This window comes from Myxine glutinosa, chromosome 4, assembly GCF_964187855.1.
Source record: "Myxine glutinosa chromosome 4, kmMyxGlut1.1, whole genome shotgun sequence".
Taxonomy (NCBI): domain Eukaryota; kingdom Metazoa; phylum Chordata; class Myxini; order Myxiniformes; family Myxinidae; genus Myxine; species Myxine glutinosa.
Genome location: NC_136264.1, coordinates 155,735,034 through 155,758,434, shown reverse-complemented (window position 1 = coordinate 155,758,434; position 23,401 = coordinate 155,735,034). Strand labels below are relative to the sequence as shown.

General features: G+C 41.0%; 1 protein-coding gene across 4 annotated transcripts in view; it reads right to left on the bottom strand.

Moving 5' to 3' along the window:
- The window catches only part of LOC137425440 (A disintegrin and metalloproteinase with thrombospondin motifs 3), a 192,678-nt gene that overhangs the window by 44,176 nt on the left and 125,101 nt on the right, over positions 1–23,401 (bottom strand). For all 4 annotated transcript variants that reach the window (XM_068113881.2, XM_068113882.2, XM_068113883.2 and 1 more), the window contains 3 exons: positions 21,048–21,191; positions 19,842–19,974; positions 17,010–17,123 (listed from right to left, as the gene is read on the bottom strand). In XM_068113881.2, the coding sequence (XP_067969982.2) occupies positions 17,010–17,123; positions 19,842–19,974; positions 21,048–21,191 (391 nt within the window). The remainder of the gene's footprint in view (positions 1–17,009; positions 17,124–19,841; positions 19,975–21,047; positions 21,192–23,401) is intronic.

The window sequence follows — 23,401 nt, the reverse complement described above, 5'->3', positions numbered from 1 at the left end:
ACACCTCACAGCCATAAAACACGTAATAAAAACACCTCACAGCCATAAAACACGTAATAAAAACACCTCACAGCCATAAAACACGTAATAAAAACACCTCACAGCCATAAAACACGTAATAAAAACACCTCACCACCACGAAATTAAAAACACCTCACAGCCATAAAACACGTAATAAAAACACCTCACAGCCATAAAACACGTAATAAAAACACCTCACCACCACGAAAGTAAAAACACCTCACAACCATAAAACACGTAATAAAAACACCTCACAGCCATAAAACACGTAATAAAAACACCTCACCACCACGAAAGTAAAAACACCTCACAGCCATAAAACACATAATAAAAACACCTCACAGCCATAAAACACGTAATAAAAACACCTCACAGCCATAAAACACGTAATAAAAACACCTCACAGCCATAAAACACGTAATAAAAACACCTCACAGCCATAAAACACGTAATAAAAACACCTCACAGCCACGAAATTAAAAACACATCACAGCCATAAAACACGTAATAAAAACACCTCACAGCCATAAAACACGTAATAAAAACACCTCACAGCCATAAAACACGTAATAAAAACACCTCACAGCCACGAAATTAAAAACACATCACAGCCATAAAACACGTAATAAAAACACCTCACAGCCATAAAACACGTAATAAAAACACCTCACCACCACGAAATTAAAAACACCTCAAAGCCATAAAACACGTAATAAAAACACCTCACAGCCACGAAATTAAAAACACCTCACAGCCATAAAAGACGTAATAAAAACACCTCACAGCCATAAAACACGTAATAAAAACACCTCACCACCACAAAAGTAAAAACACCTCACAGCCATAAAACACGTAATAAAAACACCTCACAGCTATAAAACACGTAATAAAAACACCTCACCACCACAAAAGTAAAAACACCTCACAGCCATAAAACACGTAATAAAAACACCTCACCACCACAAAAGTAAAAACACCTCACAGCCATAAAACACGTAATAAAAACACCTCACAGCCATAAAACACATAATAAAAACACCTCACAGCCATAAAACACGTAATAAAAACACCTCACAGCCATAAAACACGTAATAAAAACACCTCACAGCCATAAAACACGTAATAAAAACACCTCACAGCCATAAAACACGTAACAAAAACACCTCACCACCACGAAAGTAAAAACACCTCACAGCCATAAAACACGTAATAAAAACACCTCACAGCCATAAAACATGTAATAAAAACACCTCACAGCCATAAAACACGTAATAAAAACACCTCACAGCCATAAAACACGTAATAAAAACACTTCACAGCCATAAAACACGTAATAAAAACACCTCACAGCCATAAAACACGTAATAAAAACACCTCACAGCCATAAAACACGTAATAAAAACACCTCACCACCACGAAATTAAAAACACCTCACAGCCATAAAACACGTAATAAAAACACCTCACAGCCATAAAACACGTAATAAAAACACCTCACCACCACGAAAGTAAAAACACCTCACAACCATAAAACACGTAATAAAAACACCTCACAGCCATAAAACACGTAATAAAAACACCTCACCACCACGAAAGTAAAAACACCTCACAGCCATAAAACACATAATAAAAACACCTCACAGCCATAAAACACGTAATAAAAACACCTCACAGCCATAAAACACGTAATAAAAACACCTCACAGCCATAAAACACGTAATAAAAACACCTCACAGCCATAAAACACGTAATAAAAACACCTCACCACCACGAAAGTAAAAACACCTCACAGCCATAAAACACATAATAAAAACACCTCACAGCCATAAAACACGTAATAAAAACACCTCACAGCCATAAAACACGTAATAAAAACACCTCACAGCCATAAAACACGTAATAAAAACACCTCACAGCCATAAAACACGTAATAAAAACACCTCACAGCCACGAAATTAAAAACACATCACAGCCATAAAACACGTAATAAAAACACCTCACAGCCATAAAACACGTAATAAAAACACCTCACAGCCATAAAACACGTAATAAAAACACCTCACAGCCACGAAATTAAAAACACATCACAGCCATAAAACACGTAATAAAAACACCTCACAGCCATAAAACACGTAATAAAAACACCTCACCACCACGAAATTAAAAACACCTCAAAGCCATAAAACACGTAATAAAAACACCTCACAGCCACGAAATTAAAAACACCTCACAGCCATAAAAGACGTAATAAAAACACCTCACAGCCATAAAACACGTAATAAAAACACCTCACCACCACAAAAGTAAAAACACCTCACAGCCATAAAACACGTAATAAAAACACCTCACAGCTATAAAACACGTAATAAAAACACCTCACCACCACAAAAGTAAAAACACCTCACAGCCATAAAACACGTAATAAAAACACCTCACCACCACAAAAGTAAAAACACCTCACAGCCATAAAACACGTAATAAAAACACCTCACAGCCATAAAACACATAATAAAAACACCTCACAGCCATAAAACACGTAATAAAAACACCTCACAGCCATAAAACACGTAATAAAAACACCTCACAGCCATAAAACACGTAATAAAAACACCTCACAGCCATAAAACACGTAACAAAAACACCTCACCACCACGAAAGTAAAAACACCTCACAGCCATAAAACACGTAATAAAAACACCTCACAGCCATAAAACATGTAATAAAAACACCTCACAGCCATAAAACACGTAATAAAAACACCTCACAGCCATAAAACACGTAATAAAAACACTTCACAGCCATAAAACACGTAATAAAAACACCTCACAGCCATAAAACACGTAATAAAAACACCTCACAGCCATAAAACACGTAATAAAAACACCTCACCACCACGAAATTAAAAACACCTCACAGCCATAAAACACGTAATAAAAACACCTCACAGCCATAAAACACGTAATAAAAACACCTCACCACCACGAAAGTAAAAACACCTCACAACCATAAAACACGTAATAAAAACACCTCACAGCCATAAAACACGTAATAAAAACACCTCACCACCACGAAAGTAAAAACACCTCACAGCCATAAAACACATAATAAAAACACCTCACAGCCATAAAACACGTAATAAAAACACCTCACAGCCATAAAACACGTAATAAAAACACCTCACAGCCATAAAACACGTAATAAAAACACCTCACAGCCATAAAACACGTAATAAAAACACCTCACAGCCACGAAATTAAAAACACATCACAGCCATAAAACACGTAATAAAAACACCTCACAGCCATAAAACACGTAATAAAAACACCTCACAGCCATAAAACACGTAATAAAAACACCTCACAGCCACGAAATTAAAAACACATCACAGCCATAAAACACGTAATAAAAACACCTCACAGCCATAAAACACGTAATAAAAACACCTCACCACCACGAAATTAAAAACACCTCAAAGCCATAAAACACGTAATAAAAACACCTCACAGCCACGAAATTAAAAACACCTCACAGCCATAAAAGACGTAATAAAAACACCTCACAGCCATAAAACACGTAATAAAAACACCTCACCACCACAAAAGTAAAAACACCTCACAGCCATAAAACACGTAATAAAAACACCTCACAGCTATAAAACACGTAATAAAAACACCTCACCACCACAAAAGTAAAAACACCTCACAGCCATAAAACACGTAATAAAAACACCTCACCACCACAAAAGTAAAAACACCTCACAGCCATAAAACACGTAATAAAAACACCTCACAGCCATAAAACACGTAATAAAAACACCTCACAGCCATAAAACACATAATAAAAACACCTCACAGCCATAAAACACGTAATAAAAACACCTCACAGCCATAAAACACGTAATAAAAACACCTCACAGCCATAAAACACGTAATAAAAACACCTCACCACCACGAAATTAAAAACACCTCAAAGCCATAAAACACGTAATAAAAACACCTCACAGCCACGAAATTAAAAACACCTCACAGCCATAAAAGACGTAATAAAAACACCTCACAGCCATAAAACACGTAATAAAAACACCTCACCACCACAAAAGTAAAAACACCTCACAGCCATAAAACACGTAATAAAAACACCTCACAGCTATAAAACACGTAATAAAAACACCTCACCACCACAAAAGTAAAAACACCTCACAGCCATAAAACACGTAATAAAAACACCTCACCACCACAAAAGTAAAAACACCTCACAGCCATAAAACACGTAATAAAAACACCTCACAGCCATAAAACACGTAATAAAAACACCTCACAGCCATAAAACACGTAATAAAAACACCTCACAGCCATAAAACACGTAACAAAAACACCTCACCACCACGAAAGTAAAAACACCTCACAGCCATAAAACACGTAATAAAAACACCTCACAGCCATAAAACATGTAATAAAAACACCTCACAGCCATAAAACACGTAATAAAAACACCTCACAGCCATAAAACACGTAATAAAAACACCTCACAGCCATAAAACACGAAATAAAAACACCTCACAGCCATAAAACACGTAATAAAAACACCTCACAGCCATAAAACACGTAATAAAAACACCTCACCACCACGAAATTAAAAACACCTCACAGCCATAAAACACGTAATAAAAACACCTCACAGCCATAAAACACGTAATAAAAACACCTCACCACCACGAAAGTAAAAACACCTCACAACCATAAAACACGTAATAAAAACACCTCACAGCCATAAAACACGTAATAAAAACACCTCACCACCACGAAAGTAAAAACACCTCACAGCCATAAAACACATAATAAAAACACCTCACAGCCATAAAACACGTAATAAAAACACCTCACAGCCATAAAACACGTAATAAAAACACCTCACAGCCATAAAACACGTAATAAAAACACCTCACAGCCATAAAACACGTAATAAAAACACCTCACAGCCACGAAATTAAAAACACATCACAGCCATAAAACACGTAATAAAAACACCTCACAGCCATAAAACACGTAATAAAAACACCTCACAGCCATAAAACACGTAATAAAAACACCTCACAGCCACGAAATTAAAAACACATCACAGCCATAAAACACGTAATAAAAACACCTCACAGCCATAAAACACGTAATAAAAACACCTCACCACCACGAAATTAAAAACACCTCAAAGCCATAAAACACGTAATAAAAACACCTCACAGCCACGAAATTAAAAACACCTCACAGCCATAAAAGACGTAATAAAAACACCTCACAGCCATAAAACACGTAATAAAAACACCTCACCACCACAAAAGTAAAAACACCTCACAGCCATAAAACACGTAATAAAAACACCTCACAGCTATAAAACACGTAATAAAAACACCTCACCACCACAAAAGTAAAAACACCTCACAGCCATAAAACACGTAATAAAAACACCTCACCACCACAAAAGTAAAAACACCTCACAGCCATAAAACACGTAATAAAAACACCTCACAGCCATAAAACACGTAATAAAAACACCTCACAGCCATAAAACACGTAATAAAAACACCTCACAGCCATAAAACACGTAATAAAAACACCTCACAGCCATAAAACACGTAATAAAAACACCTCACAGCCATAAAACACGTAATAAAAACACCTCACCACCACGAAATTAAAAACACCTCAAAGCCATAAAACACGTAATAAAAACACCTCACAGCCACGAAATTGAAAACACCTCACAGCCATAAAAGACGTAATAAAAACACCTCACAGCCATAAAACACGTAATAAAAACACCTCACCACCACAAAAGTAAAAACACCTCACAGCCATAAAACACGTAATAAAAACACCTCACAGCTATAAAACACGTAATAAAAACACCTCACCACCACAAAAGTAAAAACACCTCACAGCCATAAAACACGTAATAAAAACACCTCACCACCACAAAAGTAAAAACACCTCACAGCCATAAAACACGTAATAAAAACACCTCACAGCCATAAAACACATAATAAAAACACCTCACAGCCATAAAACACGTAATAAAAACACCTCACAGCCATAAAACACGTAATAAAAACACCTCACAGCCATAAAACACGTAATAAAAACACCTCACAGCTATAAAACACGTAATAAAAACACCTCACCACCACAAAAGTAAAAACACCTCACTGCCATAAAACACGTAATAAAAACACCTCACCACCACAAAAGTAAAAACACCTCACAGCCATAAAACACGTAATAAAAACACCTCACAGCCATAAAACACGTAATAAAAACACCTCACCACCACAAAAGTAAAAACACCTCACAGCCATAAAACACGTAATAAAAACACCTCACAGCCATAAAACACGTAATAAAAACACCTCACCACCACGAAAGTAAAAACACCTCACAGCCATAAAACCCGTAATAAAAACACCTCACAGCCATAAAACACGTAATAAAAACACCTCACAGCCATAAAACACGTAATAAAAACACCTCACAACCACGAAATTAAAAACACATCACAGCCATAAAACACGTTATAAAAACACCTCACAGCCATAAAACACGTAATAAAAACACCTCACAGCCATAAAACATGTAATAAAAACACCTCACCACCACGAAAGTAAAAACACCTCACAGCCATAAAACACGTAATAAAAACACCTCACAGCCATAAAACACGTAATAAAAACACCTCACAGACACAAAATTAAAAACACCTCACCACCACGTCATTTAAAAACACCTCACCACCAAGTAATTCAAAACACCTCACCACCACATAATTCAAAATACCTCACAGCCATAAAACACGTAATAAAAACACCTCATCACCACGAAATTAAAAACACCTCACAGCCATAAAACACGTAATACAAACACCTCACCACTACGAAATTAAAAACACCTCACAGCCATAAAACACGTAATAAAAACACCTCACCACCACGAAATTAAAAACACCTCACAGCCATAAAACACGTAATAAAAACACCTCACAGCCATAAAACACGTAATAAAAACACCTCACAGCCATAAAACACGTAATAAAAACACTTCACAGCCATAAAACACGTAATAAAAACACCTCACAGCCATAAAACACGTAATAAAAACACCTCACAGCCATAAAACACGTAATTAAAAACACCTCACCACCACGAAATTAAAAACACCTCACAGCCATAAAACACGTAATAAAAACACCTCACAGCCATAAAACACGTAATAAAAACACCTCACCACCACGAAAGTAAAAACACCTCACAACCATAAAACACGTAATAAAAACACCTCACAGCCATAAAACACGTAATAAAAACACCTCACCACCACGAAAGTAAAAACACCTCACAGCCATAAAACACATAATAAAAACACCTCACAGCCATAAAACACGTAATAAAAACACCTCACAGCCATAAAACACGTAATAAAAACACCTCACAGCCATAAAACACGTAATAAAAACACCTCACAGCCATAAAACACGTAATAAAAACACCTCACAGCCACGAAATTAAAAACACATCACAGCCATAAAACACGTAATAAAAACACCTCACAGCCATAAAACACGTAATAAAAACACCTCACAGCCATAAAACACGTAATAAAAACACCTCACAGCCACGAAATTAAAAACACATCACAGCCATAAAACACGTAATAAAAACACCTCACAGCCATAAAACACGTAATAAAAACACCTCACCACCACGAAATTAAAAACACCTCAAAGCCATAAAACACGTAATAAAAACACCTCACAGCCACGAAATTAAAAACACCTCACAGCCATAAAAGACGTAATAAAAACACCTCACAGCCATAAAACACGTAATAAAAACACCTCACCACCACAAAAGTAAAAACACCTCACAGCCATAAAACACGTAATAAAAACACCTCACAGCTATAAAACACGTAATAAAAACACCTCACCACCACAAAAGTAAAAACACCTCACAGCCATAAAACACGTAATAAAAACACCTCACCACCACAAAAGTAAAAACACCTCACAGCCATAAAACACGTAATAAAAACACCTCACAGCCATAAAACACGTAATAAAAACACCTCACAGCCATAAAACACGTAATAAAAACACCTCACAGCCATAAAACACGTAATAAAAACACCTCACAGCCATAAAACACGTAATAAAAACACCTCACAGCCATAAAACACGTAATAAAAACACCTCACCACCACGAAATTAAAAACACCTCAAAGCCATAAAACACGTAATAAAAACACCTCACAGCCACGAAATTAAAAACACCTCACAGCCATAAAAGACGTAATAAAAACACCTCACAGCCATAAAACACGTAATAAAAACACCTCACCACCACAAAAGTAAAAACACCTCACAGCCATAAAACACGTAATAAAAACACCTCACAGCTATAAAACACGTAATAAAAACACCTCACCACCACAAAAGTAAAAACACCTCACAGCCATAAAACACGTAATAAAAACACCTCACCACCACAAAAGTAAAAACACCTCACAGCCATAAAACACGTAATAAAAACACCTCACAGCCATAAAACACGTAATAAAAACACCTCACAGCCATAAAACACGTAATAAAAACACCTCACAGCCATAAAACACGTAACAAAAACACCTCACCACCACGAAAGTAAAAACACCTCACAGCCATAAAACACGTAATAAAAACACCTCACAGCCATAAAACATGTAATAAAAACACCTCACAGCCATAAAACACGTAATAAAAACACCTCACAGCCATAAAACACGTAATAAAAACACCTCACAGCCATAAAACACGTAATAAAAACACCTCACAGCCATAAAACACGTAATAAAAACACCTCACAGCCATAAAACACGTAATAAAAACACCTCACCACCACGAAATTAAAAACACCTCACAGCCATAAAACACGTAATAAAAACACCTCACAGCCATAAAACACGTAATAAAAACACCTCACCACCACGAAAGTAAAAACACCTCACAACCATAAAACACGTAATAAAAACACCTCACAGCCATAAAACACGTAATAAAAACACCTCACCACCACGAAAGTAAAAACACCTCACAGCCATAAAACACATAATAAAAACACCTCACAGCCATAAAACACGTAATAAAAACACCTCACAGCCATAAAACACGTAATAAAAACACCTCACAGCCATAAAACACGTAATAAAAACACCTCACAGCCATAAAACACGTAATAAAAACACCTCACAGCCACGAAATTAAAAACACATCACAGCCATAAAACACGTAATAAAAACACCTCACAGCCATAAAACACGTAATAAAAACACCTCACAGCCATAAAACACGTAATAAAAACACCTCACAGCCACGAAATTAAAAACACATCACAGCCATAAAACACGTAATAAAAACACCTCACAGCCATAAAACACGTAATAAAAACACCTCACCACCACGAAATTAAAAACACCTCAAAGCCATAAAACACGTAATAAAAACACCTCACAGCCACGAAATTAAAAACACCTCACAGCCATAAAAGACGTAATAAAAACACCTCACAGCCATAAAACACGTAATAAAAACACCTCACCACCACAAAAGTAAAAACACCTCACAGCCATAAAACACGTAATAAAAACACCTCACAGCTATAAAACACGTAATAAAAACACCTCACCACCACAAAAGTAAAAACACCTCACAGCCATAAAACACGTAATAAAAACACCTCACCACCACAAAAGTAAAAACACCTCACAGCCATAAAACACGTAATAAAAACACCTCACAGCCATAAAACACGTAATAAAAACACCTCACAGCCATAAAACACGTAATAAAAACACCTCACAGCCATAAAACACGTAATAAAAACACCTCACAGCCATAAAACACGTAATAAAAACACCTCACAGCCATAAAACACGTAATAAAAACACCTCACCACCACGAAATTAAAAACACCTCAAAGCCATAAAACACGTAATAAAAACACCTCACAGCCACGAAATTAAAAACACCTCACAGCCATAAAAGACGTAATAAAAACACCTCACAGCCATAAAACACGTAATAAAAACACCTCACCACCACAAAAGTAAAAACACCTCACAGCCATAAAACACGTAATAAAAACACCTCACAGCTATAAAACACGTAATAAAAACACCTCACCACCACAAAAGTAAAAACACCTCACAGCCATAAAACACGTAATAAAAACACCTCACCACCACAAAAGTAAAAACACCTCACAGCCATAAAACACGTAATAAAAACACCTCACAGCCATAAAACACGTAATAAAAACACCTCACAGCCATAAAACACGTAATAAAAACACCTCACAGCCATAAAACACGTAATAAAAACACCTCACAGCCATAAAACACGTAATAAAAACACCTCACAGCTATAAAACACGTAATAAAAACACCTCACCACCACAAAAGTAAAAACACCTCACTGCCATAAAACACGTAATAAAAACACCTCACCACCACAAAAGTAAAAACACCTCACAGCCATAAAACACGTAATGAAAACACCTCACAGCCATAAAACACGTAATAAAAACACCTCACCACCACAAAAGTAAAAACACCTCACAGCCATAAAACACGTAATAAAAACACCTCACAGCCATAAAACACGTAATAAAAACACCTCACCACCACGAAAGTAAAAACACCTCACAGCCATAAAACCCGTAATAAAAACACCTCACAGCCATAAAACACGTAATAAAAACACCTCACAGCCATAAAACACGTAATAAAAACACCTCACAACCACGAAATTAAAAACACATCACAGCCATAAAACACGTTATAAAAACACCTCACAGCCATAAAACACGTAATAAAAACACCTCACAGCCATAAAACATGTAATAAAAACACCTCACCACCACGAAAGTAAAAACACCTCACAGCCATAAAACACGTAATAAAAACACCTCACAGCCATAAAACACGTAATAAAAACACCTCACAGACACAAAATTAAAAACACCTCACCACCACGTCATTTAAAAACACCTCACCACCAAGTAATTCAAAACACCTCACCACCACATAATTCAAAACACCTCACAGCCATAAAACACGTAATAAAAACACCTCATCACCACGAAATTAAAAACACCTCACAGCCATAAAACACGTAATACAAACACCTCACCACTACGAAATTAAAAACACCTCACAGCCATAAAACACGTAATAAAAACACCTCACCACCACGAAATTAAAAACACCTCACAGCCATAAAACACGTAATAAAAACACCTCACAGCCATAAAACACGTAATAAAAACACCTCACAGCCATAAAACACGTAATAAAAACACCTCACAGCCATAAAACACGTAATAAAAACACCTCACCACCACAAAATTAAAAATACCTCACAGCCATAAAACACTTTAAAAAAACACCTCATAGCCACGAAATTAAAAACACCTCACCACCACGTCATTTAAAAACACCTCACCACCAAGTAATTCAAAACACCTCACCATCACGTAATTCAAAACACCTCACCACCACATAATTATAAACACCTCACCTCCACGTAAATCAAAACACCTCACCACCATGTGATTTAAAAACACCTCACCACCACGTCATTCAAAACCACCACAACGTTATTAAAAACACTTCACAACCATGGAAACAAAAGTTTGAGGGAGTCGTTAAGTGACAACACAGACACTGCCCAGATGTGTAGATATATAGATAAATGACTCTACCCGAGTTGCCGTTTTGTCATGGTTTAAACCAATCATAATTCAAACAATTATTTTGCACAAATGTATTTGTAATATACGTGATATCACATTTTATAAACAATTGAAGTTGAAAAAAAAAAATGTCCCAAAAAAAAAAAATAAACATTATTTGAATTTTTTTCTAAAAACATACCCTTAGGACATACTGACGGGTGAGATATGTGCATACCAGAAGTTTGGTACGATTTCACAAATGTTTGAGAAAGTAGTTCAGTGACAACACAACATAGGACAGGACAACACAGGACAGACGCTGCACAGTTATATACGTATATAGATATTTCTATCAATTGATTGTTCGTTTGACATTTGTATTACAGTGTACAAGAAGGTATAAATAAATGAATGACATGTTTATCTAACCATTTATTCGGGGGAAAATTATTATGGAAGTATACCAAGCTGTTTTACTTGCAATTTTCAAAGTGCCCTCCCTCGTGATCGATGCACAATTGCAGCCGAGCAGGCACAGAGTGGCACACACGCTTGCAGAGTTCGATATCAATTTCCTCAAACTTTGCAGTGATTTGAGCCTTCAATTCCTGAATGGTACGAGGCTTTTCACGATAAACAAGGTCTTTCATGAGCCCCCAAAGAAAGAAATCTGGAGGTGTAAGGTCTGGGGAGCGTTATAAGGAGTCTTAAGCATTATAAGGAGCGTTATAAGTAAGTGTCTGGGGAGTGTAAGGTCTAAATGGTATATATATAAACAGAAATCGGGTGCTACTTTTGACTCACCCTGTATATATTGTTGCGGTTTTGAGAATAAAGGCAAACCCCCCTCCTAGTTAGTTGCACCACAACATGTAGCCTCGCTTAGTTCAGTTATTTCTTATTCAATGTTAAGTATAGTCTCCTTTCCTGTGTTAGTATGCGTTGATGCAGCCAAGTAAGTGTAGGCCTCATTGGGCTGGAATGCCATGTGCTAGGGCCTGGAGCAAGTCTAGGAGGCCCGAGGGAGGAGCTAAAGGGGAGTGGCCGGTAAGCGGCAAGCAGCCAATGGGAGCTAACGGGGAGTGGCCAGCGACGGCGGCCAGGGGAGGTGCTTGGAACGTTCTGGTGGGACTCTGTGGGCGGGGGGGGGGGGGGCTATAAAAACCGGACCCGGGCCCCCGAACTCTCTCTCTCTCAGGGCTAGATCGAAGCACGAGTCTCTTCTCCATAGCCAAGCTCCCAGCGCTCTCTCTCTGTCTCTGAGCTCTCGAGGTCGAAGCACGAACTCTCCCTGCCCCCGAACGAAAAGAAGCTCTCATCGCTCTCTCTGTAGTCTGTGTTCTGCCCCTGCTCTGAGCATCCTGTTATAAGCGCTCTCGAAGGACGATCTCTCCCGGGGCCCGAGGCTCCAACGATCTTCCTGCCTGGGCTCCCTGCACATGCGCGGTTGCCTCACTAACATCGGGACACGCCGGGCGGATTCCCGTGCATGCACGACTGGAGGCCGACATCCGTGCCACGAACATCCTCAAGGGAACGCCCAACGAGCTGTCCGGGGCGAACTGCACGGCGCGGCCGCGCTGTGAGCGCGTACTCCTCTTCATCCTTTTCCCCGCATGGGTGAGAGGGCCCTTGTCTGGGAAATTAAGTTAAGGACGATTACGTTTCTGCCCTGTGTCTCTTTACTCTGATCATTGTACATTTATAATAAACCTGTGTTCCTTTGCTTCCATTTGGCTGTTCACGTCTTTTCCACCATTGGCCTCGCATTGTACGAGACAAAACCGCTCGACCGGGTCAATAATAATTAACGGCACGAGTTACGTGACACACAAACCGCTCTGGCGTATCAAACCAGCGTAACTCGTGTGAGGTCCAGCCCCCGTCCTCGCAGCGGCACATGTATCGAAGGAAGGTACCAGGGTGTTTGACCGGAAACCTTTCCGCATGCTCGCTGCAGGTTTGGCGGCTGGAATTGCTCTGCAATCCACCCCCACGAGTGTAAAGTGGGTAGCGGCCTCGTGGACTCGAAGCTCGAGGGGGAGAAGGGTTTAACCCCCCTTAGTACGTCAACGGGCTCAAGGTCTGCAACAAATTGGTGTCAGGAGTGGGATTTTTGGACCTGGAATGCGCTTCACGCACTCGAAATTACGAGCGTACGAAATTTAGTTTTTAAAACCAAATTAAATTAATTCGTACAATGGCTGGCCAAGATGACCAAATGCCGGTGGGAGTAACAGATGAAGAAGAATTAATGACCCAGGACCGGCAGGAACAATTATTAGAAGGGGAAATTGATGAGGGTGCGGCAGTAAGTAAAGACAATGGCCGCGCTTTGCATGCACGGCCGGCGGCGGAGGCCAAACCCGTTGCGCAAGTGAGTTTTAACATGCAGTTACTCATGACACAAATCTTAGCAGAAATGGGAGAGTCAATAAGAGAAATGAAAGAATGGAGGTGTGACATGAAAAAGATGAGGGAGGAATCCAAGTGCAACATGGACACCATGATAAAAAAAAATGGGGGAGGACATTGGGCGCAAGCCGAGTGAGGAGGTCGCGGTGGTACGCGACGAGGTGAAGCGGTGCGAGGAACGCGTGGAGAGCAGGTTAAAGTGGAGTACAGCCAAATTGACTGGGGCTATGGGAGTAGTGATGCGGGGTGTAGAGAAGCCGATGATCGTCGAATTGGAAAAGGAAATTTTAGGGGTGCCGACGATCGTCGTGTTAGAAGAAGAAACAATTTGGGTTGAAGAGACGGGAGAGACAGAGAATTAGTCACGGGAAGAAGAAATGGAACATGTGCAAAGTTCGTGTTTGCACCGTGATGCCATGCTTGCTAACACCATAAAAAGTTTGCAGGTGCTGGCGGAGAAGCAGGGGAAGGAGAGCCCCGAGGTGAGTAGCGCTAATGGCGGGAATGTGTTTGGCACGAACGGGTGCTCTGCGAGCTTGGGAGAGAGGCGAGACCCGGGCGTTCGCGAAGGGCCCATTGTGCGGTATGAGAGGGAGTGCGTACCGGAGCGCGTGGAGCGAGAGTGTGATACAGAGTGTGAGAAAGAGTGTGCGATGGCCGAATGTGTAAAAGAAAAGTGTGCACCGGCGTGTGCGATGGCCGAATGTGTAAAAGAAAAGTGTGCACCGGCGTGTGCGATGGCCGAATGTGCAAAAGAAAAGTGTGCACTGGCATGTGCGATGGCCGAATGTGTAAAATAAAAGTGTGCACCGGCATGTGCGATGGCCGAATGTGTAAAAGAAAAGTGTGCACCGGCGTGTGTGATGACCGATTGTGCAAAAGAGGAGTGTGCACCGAAGTGCGAGCAAGAGAGCACAACGAAGTGTGTGGGGGGCGCGTGTGCGCCTGGTTGTGCGATAACGAAGTGTGTGGGGGGCACGTGTGCGCCTGGTTGTGCGATAACGAAGTGTATGGGATGCGCGTGTGCGCCTGGGTGTGCGAGTGTGGAATGGGCCGCGAGTCGTGAGGACGCGGCCCGGGCATCGACTCAGACCGGGGTAGTCCTTAGTGGGACAGGTAGCGTACGCGAGCCCCCGGTGAGTTGTGTGCTGCGGGGACCAGGGGGGATCGGTGCTGCGTTGGTCTCACAAGCACCGGCGTGCACAGTTCGTGCCTTCGGCCCCCGCACTGTATGGTTGGGGCCATTTGGCGGCAAGGGCGGTCGGCAGGGTTCGAGGGGAGGGTTGGAATTTCGGAGCCACTCACCTTGTTGGGTGAGGTGCTCTGACCGTCGCCGGCTGGGTCATCGTGCGTGGGACCGAAGGGCCCCGCGCAAGGATGGAGCCCGGCACTTGGGCCCATCAAACCCTCCCCCCTCTGATCGTCAATGCCGGACGGACACCACATACAGTCACGTGAAAAAGTAAGTACACCCCATGTAAAGTTTTGACTTTTTCAACATATTTCAACATACAGCTATTTTATCTTCATTTCAACAATATTGATAGATAAAGGTGATATAATATAACAAATATCATGAAACATTTACATTTTGTAGTCCATTGTATAATTTAAATACACATAAATGCAAATTTCGCATGTGGAAAAAGTAAGTACACCCTTGGCTCTAAAGGTGATATTGCCCCCTTTGGCAGAAACAACCTCAAGTAGGTGTTTCTTATAACTGTCTACCAGTCTCTGACATCGACTGGGAGAAATTTTTGCCCACTCCTCCATGCAGAATTCTTTCAGCTGTGCGATGTTTGAGGGGTTTCTTGCATGCACAGCTCGTTTCAAATCCCCCCACAACATCTCGATGGGATTTAGATCCGGGCTTTGACTTGGCCATTCCAGAACCCTCCATTTCTTTCTTTTCAGCCATTCCTTGGTGGATTTACTGGTATGTTTAGGGTCATTGTCATCTTGCAAGGTCCACCTTCAGTTGAGCTTCAACTTTCCGATAGATGGCCTCACATTATCCTCAAGCATTAAATTATACAATGGACTACAAAATGTAAATGTTTCATGATATTTGTTATATTATATCACCTTTATCTATCAATATTGTTGAAATGAAGATCAAATAGCTGTATGTTGAAATATGTTGGAAAAGTCAAAACTTTACATAGGGTGTACTTACTTTTTCACGTGACTGTATATATATATATGTATGTTAGTTTCAATCACATTCTAGTGGATTCCAGTTTCAGAACTATTTTGCTTTAAGAACAGGGTCCAGAAATGTAACTCGTCCTCAAACCAGGAGTTGTCCGCATCTAATCTGAAACCCAATGAAATTAAAGAATTAAATTCATGATGTCATCGGTCACGTGATCTGGCGGCCATATTGGATTTGAAAATAAAAAACGTAAAAATATCTTCTCCAGAACTGCTTAACAGATCAATGTGAAACTTTATACATATGATTGACTAGCCATGGGGCCAATATAGTTTGTGAGAAAATTCATATTCATCTTCAATGACACCATTTAGCCTTAATGTGCATGAACGTGGTCGTTAAATATCCTAATAAAATCAATCAATAATAAATATAGCTATGGATAATGGTAATGTATGTGAAATAATAGTGTGCATGGATCATAATATAGCAGTGGGCTATAAGAGCAGCGTGTTCAGTTAGCGATGGTATTTTTGTTCAGATTGTGCATACGAGGCGAGACTATGTGCTCGACTCAGCGCCATCCTAGTTGTTCGTTGAAACTCGTCTAATTTTGGGAAAATTGATGATGGATGGTGGAATGGGAGAGAGATGATCATACCTTTCCAGGGGCACATTCGGTTCCATCCAACGGCGGACCCTTTTTGGTTTTGCAAAAGTAGGGGTTGTCAGGATGGCTGCACCATAGCTGTTTGCAGGGGTCAACGGTGCGGAACTGAGGGGTTCAAAAAGATTGACAATAGATTAAATGGAATAAAAGAGACTTTTAAATTTCTTCGAACCACACATATCCCAATTGTCTTGATGAAAATAGCAACTTGAAACTTTGAGCAAAACTCTCATCAACTTTTAAATAAAATTTCCTCGGCTTGATTATCGTTGCTTAGTTGTCACAAGTCCTGAGTATGTCTTATGAAAAAAAAAAAAAAAAACACATTTAGAGGCCATTTTTCCCCGCAAAGCGGGGGTTGGCCTTTTTCGGGCACCGTGGTTGTTGTTGTTTTTTTGGTCCCCTTTTTGAAGCAATGTTTTACCACCGGATGCCCTTCCTGCCGCCAACCCTGTTTGTCGCCTTTTACGACAAACAGGGAATTACCAGTGAACTGGTACTCAATTTGCTGACCTCGGAAGGATGAGCAGGCTAAGTCAACCCCCCTGGCGTTAATGACAGGCTGAGTCAACCCCCCTGGCGTTAATGACAGGCTGAGTCAACCCCCCTGGTCGTTAATTCAGCGATCGACCGGGATTCGAACCCAGGATCCTAGGTAATCCTAAGCTGGCACCCTAACCGCTAAGCCAACACCAGGCTAATCCTGAGTATGTCTTATACAGTATATAAAACCGCATTTGCTTGCTTGATATTTGCTTGCTTGATCCACCACCCTACTCAGCCAGAGGGTGTGGGGCAGGAACAATTTTTTGGCAAATGAGCAAGCGCAGTCCAAGCTCCGCTCTCTCCTCAGCAAATTTATATTCTCAACCCACCTGTAAAGTGGGAAACAGCTTGTATTCCAATAAAGAGATACTGAATTTTGTATGCGAGGATTATGATCTTTTTGTATTATTTATGTCCTAAAGTCGAATTTTTTAAACTAGAAACATCATGGGGAGGGGGAGGAGTTTTTTGAGTGTGCCGATGACCTGACACTGGGGACTACCAACAAGTACGAAAAATTTGGTGGAGGCCCAGCCCTATTTTTTTCTATGATTTTCAGATATACACATACAGAGAATTGCCTTATTTAATACTGGAGGGGCTACCTGGTGCTGCGCATGTAGGGGGGTTGGGGGAGGGGAGATAGTGGCCTTTCATGGCCTTAAAATGGACATAATGGCCAATATGTGGTCGCTTAAAACCTTGCCCAGATTCTGAAGTACCAACAACCAAAATGTGGGGCCTCGAGGTGCTACAGTTCGGCCATTAAAGAGTAACGTACAAATTTGCACAGACAAACACACAAAGACTTGAAAATATTTATAAGACAGTATGACAGGATAGAACTGAATGCTTCGACCTCGGGTTAAACAAGTCTGATATTATTTTTCCGTCCTTACCTAATTTTGATTCATGTGTCTATACTGGGCTGGCAAGATGGCCTAGACCTAGAGGTAAGCACAATTCTTGTTTTCTCTCCGTATCACCATGTCTCATCAGGGGTTCGTGAACCACTTGCGACACCCTCATTGCACCACATAATCTGCTCTGTATTTACTCATATGCTCGGAATGTAATCCCAAGCCTGATACATTTTGTCTTCCAAAAATTTTGGGTATTCATCGACAATTTTCACCAACTATCCTCACTGTTTATTTTGCCGATATAGTTTCCACCTTATTCATTGAACATGCCCTTTACATGGAGGTAATGAGGTTCCTTGATGTTTTCAGCCTTCGGAACGAGTTCCTACGAGTGGCAGCAAGAAGTCTGTGTGCCCAAGTATTTCTGTGCTATTTATGCACTATGTTTGTGCTAGCCTGGTGTTGGCTTAGCGGTTAGGGTGCCGGCTTGGGATCCTAGGATCCTGGGTTCGAATCCCGGTCGATCGCTGAATTAATGCCAGGGTGGTTAACTCAGCCTGTCATGCCTTCCGATGTCGTCAAATTGAGTACCAATTCACTGGTAATTCCCTGTGTGTCGCAAGAAGCGACTAACAGGGTTGGCGGCAGGAAGAGCATCCAGGCCATAAAACATTGCTTCAAAAAAAGGGGACTACGGTGCCTGAAAAAGGCCAACCCCTGCTCTGCGTGGAAAAATGGCCTCTGAAGGTGGTTATGCACTATGTTTGTGCCTTTTGTTTATCTGTCGGTACCATTCCTGATTGTTGGCCATGTAGGATTTTGGCTGCAACTGGTAGGTGTATCACCTATTCAACTCTTTTCTTGACTTTTTTTTTTTTAGACCACTGCCTCATTCTCAGATCCAAGCCATGTATCCCCAGCTTCTTCCTATCTCAGTTTCTTTTCCTTTCCTTATCCCCAAGAATATTTCCAAATTTCTGCTGTAATTTTTAGTTCTAAGCAGTACCTGACAAGGTAAAACAGCTTCTGTGCACATCCATGTTTGTGGAAAAAAGAAAGCAGTCCTCCATCTTTCTCCATTGCCTCAGATGGGACTTGGAACAGACTCGGCCATAAACAGATTGTCCACATCCAGGATGTGCACGCGTGATGACCCATGCACAAGACAGGTGGATCAGAGTGACAGGCCTCCGTCAATGACTCCAGACTATGGTTGCTACTGCTCAAACAAGCTTTGGCCATCATAAACAAATCATTTTCTGTTAGTTCGCATGCAATTTTTCATCTTTTTACCTCATCATCTGCATGCACAGTTTCATTTTGGTCCACCATATAGTTCATTATTTGCTATTAATATTTGCCATCACCATTGTTTATTATCAAAGTAATAGGAATGGGCTGGGTGCTGCCATACCGCAGTGCATGTCCGATATCCCACACCAAAGTCAAAACGACACTGCCGGTCCATAGAGTAGTCTATTCCTGGCAGCTCTGGCATCTGCGGCCATTCATGGTCAAAAGGGTCATCAAGCAGGCAATCATATGAGCTGTAGGGTGAAAATGTAGTGTTCAGGGGCAGCATTGAGAGAACAAGACAGGGAAATTACAAAAAGTGAATGAGTCGTGGACCGATACAGGGGAGAGCAAGCAAGTCGTAACAGTTGAGGTACACCGAGTGGCAGGTGATGGAGACAAACATATGAGTGCAACACTTACTTTCAGTTAACAGTAATAACTGAAAAGTAAATTGAGTGGTAACATTCACTGGAAGAACAGACTGACACTGGAAGAGCTCCAGTCTCTTGAATGCCGAGGCCGCACCATCAGCCATGACCTCTCCTGTGCTACCCAGCTGCAGACTGGGAATCCTCTGTCATATCAAGTAATTTCTTGCAAAATTGTAACGACTCACACAGCTGATAAGGTCTTTCTCCATCGCTTAATTAAGTACTGCTCTGCCGTATATGCACTGGCGCTCAAGAATCTCATCTATCACTCCTGGATCCGGTCATATCTAAAGCTCTCAACAATCCAGGTGATATTCAAAGCTCGACATCTCCCATGATGAGGTCAAAGCGCAAGGTCTGTTTCTCTCACGTCGCAGACAGGTCGGTTGCTTTTGCTTTTTACCATCTCTCCTCAGATCTAGCTCCCTTTGTTCCCTCTGACCCTATCCATCTCACCCAGGGCTCAGGCATTTTTCCAGTAACCACATTCTGGTGAAACCCCCGAAATCCAGGCTTGCTGCACACCTCCACTCTTTTGTTGCTATTTTCTCCTGTTTATGGAACTACCTTCGAGAGACTGTTCAATCGCACCATTCTCTCCAAGGCTTTAAGCAAGAGGTGAACCAGGCCCTCGACCCCTCATCCTTTCCCCCAATCTTTTGTACCCCTGTTAACCCAATCTAACTCAACACTCTTACTGGCAGGTTACTATGCTTCCTCCCCTCCTCTCAATGCTTTTTCCCTGTTCATTCTTTCCCTTGCTTGTTGTGTCCAACTGTGGCCCCACTGTCAGTATGCTGCCATTTAACCCTCGGTCTGCTCGCTTTCCCATGAACCCATATTTCATATTCAAAAAGAGTTATGGTTAACATTACAAAGTAGCGGTCACTCACTGCAGATATCGTGCAAGTTCCTGTCGGCTGCAGCGAGACCAATGGTAGCGATGGAACGCAGCTTGAACAAGTGGTGCCATAATGCTGCCCAAGCTTGTCTCATCTCCACAGCGGTTGCCTTGCCCATCATGCTCCATCCCCAATCTACACCAAACCACAATTGCATAACATATATTGATTTCAACATGCTGCGTAAAAATTGCACTGCAAACTCACTTTGAGACTATTATGCTGCACCCCATAATCTCCTTACAATGGTGCAATCAAAGTTGCTATCACCAACCTATTGTATGGAGAATGTACAGATAGTAGAAAAAAAAATGAAAACACCAGTGAACACAGGCCATATGACATATATGCAAAGTAAGGGGCCACTGGTAAATGACACATGCAAATCTCTTCCCAGCACTCCTCTCGTCGTGTGTGTGTGTGTATGTATATGTATATCATATATGTATGTATATATATGTATATATCAATATATCAGTCATTATGCGACTTCATACCATCAGTGTAGAACTGCCAGTAAGGTTTCCCATACAGCTATTGCTGCACCTTACTGGGAGTGATAAGCACCGCCTGCCACACGGTAACATTATCTCTGGTATCTACTCACTATATGGAGTATATATATATATATATATATATATATATATATATATATATATATATATATATATATATATATATATATATATATATACGGGTTGCGGCGTTAGTCCGGTATTAAGAGCCACAATGGCCGTAAGAGGGAGACCTTGGCGACTTTGAACTGGGTGCAATTGGCGGTTTGTGTTTGGCAGGGAATTTAGTGGCAAAGGCTGTGGACATTGCTAACCTGTCACGACAAACTATCTCGAAGGTGATGTCAGCCTGGGAAAACGAAGGAAAGACGTCATCATTGAATGGCAGAAGTGCAAACTCGACAAGCGTGATGCACGGGCATTACTCTGGACTAGGAGGCAGAACGGGAGAGTAATGGTGGACTAACTGTGTGCAGAGTTCAATGTGGGTCGTGAGCATCCTGTCTCATCGACAAAGATCAAAATGGAACTTCACAGGGTGGGAGACCATAGCCGGGTTGCTATGCACAAATCGTTCATAACACCTTGCAACACCCGCTTGTGGGTCCAGTGGCTCACCTGCCTTTGTGCCCAGTGGAGATCTACAACCCCAACTTCCTGGTTCCAACAGAAAAAATATTCTGGCGGTTTTGAAATGGTGTCAGGTGCATTTTCCTAGCATGGCCTGGGTCCACTGATTGCAATAGAAGGCAGGGTTAATGCAGCAAACTACGTTACCATCCTGAACGATCATTTGCATCCCATGATGCAGCATTTCTTCCCTGCTGGGAGGGGTGTCTTTCAGGACAACAATGCTCCTGTCCACAGACACCTGTTGTCACCTGGTGGTTTGAAGAGCACGAGGGTGAAGTTACCCATCTTCTACGGTCCTCCCAATCACCGGATCTCAATCCCGTCGAACATTTGCGGAACTGTCTGGAAAGGCGCCTGTGTCAGCGGCTTCGGCCTCCATCAAACCTTTGTGAATTGGAGGACTTCCTTGTGCGAGGAAGAATGGTGCCACGCTCCAGCAGAACAGTTCCAGACCCTTGTTGACTCAATGCCATGTCCTATCCATGTCATCCTGGATGCAATTGGTGACGCAACACCCTACTAAGTGACATTCTGACAGTTTTTCCAGTTTTTTGTGCACTACTTGTAGGAGGAGTCAAGCCAGAGTGTTATTTATATATGCTACAGTGCTACTACGTATTTTGTAGATTAAAGCAATTCTTTTACAGCGGGTAGCTAATGGTAGTGCTGTATCTACATCCCATGAACTTAATCCATCAATTCACTTATCTCATTTATATTAACCACATTCTTATCATTAATTTAATCTAACTTAACATCCAGATCCCTTTATCGTCTACTTGTACTTCTCATTTAACCTCTAGACAGTTAACATAGCCAGGGTTTTAGCACACAGCGTCTCATTCTTTGACATCCACAATCGAAATTTAGAAGGTTTAAAGTTTAGAAGGAAAGAAGGTTTTAAGTCCCCAAATGAAGAACTCCATGCTCAAAGATACAGCACCCTCTTCTGACACTGCACCAGGGCAGCAGGTTTTAATCGGACAACTCCCCAGAGAAACAGATTCAGGAGCAGACATTTTATAGACAAGCACACATTACTACCAACTGAACTATGCTTATACGAGTATAATAGTAGTGAAGCTCTTCCTGAAATAATTCCCCAAAATGCTTGTGTGGCAGCTGTTTTGATACAAGTCACCTGGGTCCTGAGCCATGCCTACTGGGCATCTATGAGTTTACTAGTTGGTGGTGTCT